At 53.7% G+C, this 6,263-nt stretch overlaps 1 protein-coding gene across 2 annotated transcripts in view; it reads right to left on the reverse strand.

The window, feature by feature from the left end:
- USP32 (ubiquitin specific peptidase 32) overlaps positions 1-4,756 on the reverse strand; it is a 145,382-nt gene extending 140,626 nt beyond the window's left edge. For both annotated transcript variants that reach the window (XM_053275083.1, XM_053275082.1), the window contains exon 1: positions 4,452-4,756. In XM_053275083.1, coding sequence (XP_053131058.1) covers positions 4,452-4,509 — 58 coding nt within the window. In that variant the 5' untranslated portion in view covers positions 4,510-4,756. The remainder of the gene's footprint in view (positions 1-4,451) is intronic.
- Between the last annotated feature and the right edge of the window lie 1,507 nt (positions 4,757-6,263).

Consider the following 6,263-nt stretch of genomic DNA (forward strand, 5'->3'; position numbering starts at 1 on the left):
TTCCTCCTATTATCACTGTAACCTTATTGTTACCTTAATCTGGTTATTATACATGTGTTTTTCTAGCTCTCTCGTTTACACAGTTTTTCAACTTGTTAGTCCTTACGGACCTGCCGAGCTCTCTCCAAGACTCAATGCTTCTTCGCTCAACATCCCTGGAACTGGAAGGCAGCTACGCCCACAAAGAGTCACATGTCCAGTTCTGTCTCGAGCATGCGTTCTTGATAACCCGTTTCTGAGGCTCTCCTACCACCAGGAAAAAGAACCCTTCACGGTAAGACCAATGTTCCTTTTTAAACACCCTGGCAAATTGTAGCCACTACAAGCCCAATGGTCAGGGCAATAAAAGCATGCGAGTGTCCGGACCGTCTTGCAATGCTCTCAGCTCTTCTCCATCTCCAGGGGGGTAGACCTCGTCACAAGGAGCATTCCCCACAACAGATGGGACTGACCACCCCAGCTGGTACTAAACCGGAGCCTCTGCTCAAGAGGAAGCTCCAGCCAGTCCCGACTCCCTGAGGAACATACCTGTGTAACCTGGCACATCCACAGATGTTTCAGGGTACAGCCAAAAACCATGAAGGCACCATTCATGTATGTTAGATGTGCTTAAACCTACCTAATCTACCTCACAGGGTTGTTGTGAGGAGAAACTTCAGTATGGAGTACACTGCTCTGGGCTCCTTGGAGGAAGAGTGGGATATAAAATGTAGATAGATAGATAGATAGATAGATAGATAGATAGATAGATAGCTGCTCACCTCCCCAGACCTGCATTCAGTAAATAAGTATCTAATTCATCAAGACGGGTTTAAGGGACATTTCCGTCGGGCACCAAACATTCATTTCCAACCACCCCAAGTAGAACGAGACCCAGAAAGGGCTGAGACACCCAGTATAGCTGATTCCGCTATCTGGATCCCACCAGGCAGCCCTGCCCTTAACATGTCTGCTAACATGTCCCTCTCCATCCATCTCTCTGTCCCATGGACGTTTTCTTCACGGACTTTTGGGAAGGACAGGAAAGGCGGCAGGCGCAACAGACACAGTGACTAACAAGGCAACAAGGCTGCATTCTGTCGTCGCACCCCCAGGTAACGCGCAGGCACTCGTGAGGATGGGAGAGGCGAAGAGGGCCACGCTCAGACACGGAAGCCGGCGCTTCTAATGCGTTTCATGTAATGGAGATGCGACAACTGATAAAACAGGCAACATGGTGGGAAGCCAGCAAAAGAGGACTATAACTGGAAGGGGGGCCCTGGGACACCATCGGCAGCTGCCCAGCGACCACCCCCACCCCCCAGAAAGGACTGCCACCCTAACCAGAGGAAGCCAAACCAGAGTGCAAATGAAGGCAAGGGAGAAGCAGGCCTCCCAGCCGAGGACTAGCACCCAAGCCAGGGCCAGAGGTCTGGGGCCAGCTGCTGCTCGGGCCTCCCGCTCCCCTCCTCCTGAGAAAGCTCAAAGGTGCCGTCCAAAGCACAAGCGTCTCTGGCCTGTCCGGGAACGCTTCACGCCACTCGGTCCTGACACATACTGACAGCTCCACCAGGGGAGGGGGCGGGTCGCGTCGGATGCCTCCCGCCTGCCTCCCCAACGTGACTTGAAGGGGAGAGACAACCTGGCCTCCTCCTCCATCACCCCCCCACCACACACACACACACACACACACACACACACACACACACACACACGCCAGCTACTTCTCGGAATTCCCCCTCAGGGACAGCGGCGTGTGGGGCAGCAGATCCCGACTCCACCCCCTCCCTCCAACACATTTAGCACTCCGCTCTGCCGGCCAAGATCCCTTTATCATTGGTCTCCCTTTTCCTGCCTTCCAAGGGGCGATCTGCACTGCCCGGGTTGACACTCGCCAACTGTCATCCAGATTGCCCTCTACGCTGCTTGATACTACCCCGGTCCTCCCCAATGCCTGCCCTGGCCCCTCTCTCCTCCCCCCCAGAGCACACCCCATCCCTCCATTCTCGATCTCTCCTGCTCTGCCACAAGCCCCTTCCCCTCAGTACTTCCCACTGCAGGGGGGTTGCCACACCGCGCTCCCCACGGCTTCAGGCACCCCCAAACTGCACCTCACTGCCCCAGGGCCCCACCTCACAGGCGCTTCCGGCACCGGAGCCAATTACACCGAGTCAGACCATTCACCCATCCAGCTCAGTTTTGTCTGCACGGACTGGCAGCGGCGTCTCCAAGGTTTCGGGCAGGAATCTCTCACAGCCCTACCTGGAGATGCTGCCAGGGAGTACCTGGGCCCTTCAGCATGCAAAGCAGAGGCTCCACCACTGAGCTGCGGCCCCATAAACGTAAAAGGGATATCTTACAGCAGGCAATGCTCTTCTCTTTAACAAGGGGAGAGCGACTGGCCCTCTCCAGCCTCAGCAGAGCATCCCTCCAGGAGCTGTTGCTGGTGTCTCTACTTGGTGTTTCTTTTTAGACTGGGAGCCATTCGGGGACAGGGAACCATCTTTGTTTATTATATATTCTTTCTATGTAAACCACGATGAGAACTTCAGCTGAAAAGCGATATATATTTACTCGTAGTAGTAATGCTCACATGGATAATGGGAGGAGAGCTGGGCTTGTGGCTGCAAGCCTGAATATTCCCCTTTGCTAAGCAGGGTCTCTCCTGGTTCACATTTAGATGGGTGCCTACATGTGAGCACTGTTAGAAACAGACCCTTAGGGGGTGGGACTGTACCTCGGTGGAAGAGCTTCTGCTTTGCATGCAGAAGGTCCCAGGTTCAGCCCCTGGCAGCATCTCCAGGTAGGGCTGGGAGAGACTCCAGCCTGAAACCTTGGAGAAGCCGCTGCCAGTCCGTGTTGACAATACTAAGCTAGATGGGCCAAGGGTCAGACTCGGTATAAGGCTGCTTCTTATGTCCCAACGTAGTCACCCATCCAAATGCAACCCAAGCTGAACCCTGCTTAGCAGAGAGGACAACGCATGTTTGCTATTGCAAGACCAGCTCTCCAGCTGTGTCACTCCCTAGATGGATCGGGTCTCACTCCTTATTCTCCCCCAGTAAGGCCAGGGCAAGCTCAACCTCCTTCGCACGGCTTCTCAAAGTCAAGCCACTGTCTCTTCTTCCTTGTACCAATGGCCCCTCATACATTTCATCATCCCTTGCCGTTGCCAAATTTTCACTCCCTGAGAGGAGAGGTCACTGCACATGCTTTGCAGGCAGAAGACTCAATCCCTAGCATGTCTCGCTAAAAGGATCAGACAGCAGGCAAAGGCACATACCGGATATCTTGGGAGAGCCACTGCCAGTCAACATAAACAACCACGGGTGAGGTGGACCAACGAGACAGCTTTGTCTGAAGCGGCTTCCTTTCTAAGCAGATCTCTTATCATCCACCCTAAAATTCCCCAAGCAGCCCCTACGCTTCCTCCTGAACAAGCCAGGATAATTCTGAAATATGAGAAGTCACACTCCCTTGAAAGACAACAGCGAGTGGACCTCAGCACATCATGAATTACAGTTGGAAGGGAGCCTGGAGGTTTTTCAGTCCAGCCAAGTGCTAGTTCCAAAGATGCTACCCCAGAAGCTGGACACTTACCTATATATTTAACAGCAAGTGTTGGGGAACAAGGTCGGGGGGGTGGGGGGGGGGAAGCTACATCCTTCACCTGCTGCTTGCAGGCTTCCCAGAGACTTCTGACAGGCAACTGTAGGAAACTGGGCACAATGGACCTTTGGCCTGATCCAGCAGGGCTCTTTTTAGGGCACCAGCTTCAACTTCGATGAGTCCTTTAAGCACACCCAGCCAGGAATCCCACCCCTCAAACCACCTAAGCCTCCTGCTGCCCCCTTGCAAAGCACCACCCCACCCGCGGCCTCCACAGTCAGGGCAGCCCCAAACCCAGTCACTCCTTTTCCTGCTTCCTTCATCCCCAAGAGAAGATGCACAAGCAAACCCCACCCCAAAAGCAACTCCCCATAACCTGACCAACCCTCCCAAAAGTGTCATTCAAAATCTCTCTTTCTACCCCACTCAGGCCTATGAGTGGGGTAGAAAGAGAGAGAGAGAGAGAACACTCCCTATAGGTGCAACCCTAGATATCCCCCACCCCCTTGATAGGCTCCCCCATACACCCCCTGGGCCCCATTCGTCCAATGCCCCTCATTTACATACTCCTCAAATAAGCACGCCCCATTCGCCCAATGCCCCTTATTTGCATACTCCTCTAATAAGCACGCCCCATTGGCCCACCGCCCCTTATTTACATATCTAATAAACACACCCCATTGGCCCACCACCCTTCATTGGAGGCGCGGGCCACCCAGAGGCACGCCCCCCTCTATTTGCATACGCCTCCCAGAAACACGCCCCACTGGCCCACCGCCCCTCATTTGCATCCCTCATTAGCATAACCCCTCTCCCGAGAGGCCCCGCCCACCGCCCCTCTCCCTCGGCCCGGCGCCGCTCACCTCTCCTCAGGGCCTCGTCGTAGGTGAGGAAGCCAATGCGAGACTCCTTGTTGCCCATCGCGTCACCCTCAGTCCATGGCGAACGTCGACGCCGCTGCCTCCTCCTTGCCCTCACTCGCCCGGGCCCTGCCTGCCTCAGCCAGACCCAGCCCGACGCCGTCGTCGTCGTCGCCGCCGCCCGTCGTCTGCCACTAGCAGCAGCGCCGCTGCCGCCGACTCCTGAGGGGAAGGAGGCTGGTCGCCTCGGCCACCGCCTCCATGCCGAATCACGTGACGTCGCCTATTAACTGATCGACCCGCCTCCCTGGAGCCCCCCCGCCCAGCCTGCAAGCTCGCCCCGCCCACACGGGATGCCTCACGTGACCGAGAAGGGGCGGAGCTCGCGGTTAGGTCCTGGAGACACGCGAGACTGGGAAAGGCGGAAAAGAGGCGCACGTCTCCACGTCCGGTGTGCGTTTGGACTGCAGCAGAGGGGATATGCGTGCGGGAGAGGACTAAAGGCTATATTATCCGCCTCGGCACTCGTTGTGAAGATGCAGGCTCTGCTGAAAATTCTTAAAGCTTGATTTTAAAAGAATAATAAAGAGGGGTATATGGGCAACGCTGGGAAGAGGATTCGGGATTAGCAGGCCTTTGTGGCGGGGAGAAGGTTGGATTAGGACTGGGAAGACCCAAATTCAAATCCCCATTCAAGTCATGAAACTCACTGGGTGACTCCGGGCCAGTCACTTATTCCCCAGACTAGCGTACTTCACAGGGTGGTTGTGAAGATAAACACAAGCATGTACGCCTCTCGTCTAAGAGGAAGAGCAGGATAAATATGAAATAAATAAATGCATACGTCTCCTAGGTAGGGCTGGGCAAACTTGACCCTCCAGATGTCCAACGACAACTCCCATAAATCGTGGCTAGGGATTATGGGAGTTGTAGTTCATCAACCTCTGGACTGCCAAGTTAGCCCCGCCCTGTCCCAGTGGCTATTACAGGAAGCCCTCCTGAAGAGTTCAGCGGGTTGATACTATGGAAAATATTGGAATATGCGTTTTGGGGGGAAATCTCTGAATGTTGATGAGTCAGAGATGACAGTTCAAAACCGGCATCGAAAGTAATCCTGGAGAAGCTAATGGCTTAATATTCGGGTGGGGTGGTGGACCTCCAGGAATAGATGCAATAGGAGCACCCTGACTCGTTCATCATATTCGCTAGTTGTAGCGAAAGCACCCGAGTCTCCCCGCACTTTCATAACTCACACAGGTACAGTTCTTGCCGCGTCCGTTTTCATGGACTACATTGCCCTTCCTACGATGCGGGACGATGCATGCCTATTTTCTCTTCTTTTAATGTATGAATGTATATATTTTTTAATTCAACTCCTTAAGCTGCCTTGGGGAAATTGCATTGGGAATATAGGAAGCTGCTTTAATAGCAAGCCTGCTCCATTTAACTCAGTATTGTAAAAACACTGACTGGCAACAGCTCTCCAGATGTGTCAGGTGTGTCTTTCCCAGCCCTATCGGGAGATGCTGCCAGGTATTTCTGCATGCAAAGCGGATGCGCGCTACCTGCGCAAGCCTAGGGCCCCACCCCCTAAGGGGAATACCTTACAGCAGTGCTCACATAAATCACCCATCCAAATGCAAACCAAGGTGAATCCTCCTTAGCCAAGGGGACAATTTATGCTCGCTCCTCCAAGACCCGCTTAATCCGGTCCTTGTATACTGCTTTTAATATTGTAAAAGGCAGAGCATAAAATGCTCTCGATAAATAAAGCTGTCTATTCCTGCATATGACGCTATGGCGTGCTCTATGCTA

Source organism: Hemicordylus capensis, chromosome 12, assembly GCF_027244095.1.
Source record: "Hemicordylus capensis ecotype Gifberg chromosome 12, rHemCap1.1.pri, whole genome shotgun sequence".
NCBI classification, from domain to species: domain Eukaryota; kingdom Metazoa; phylum Chordata; class Lepidosauria; order Squamata; family Cordylidae; genus Hemicordylus; species Hemicordylus capensis.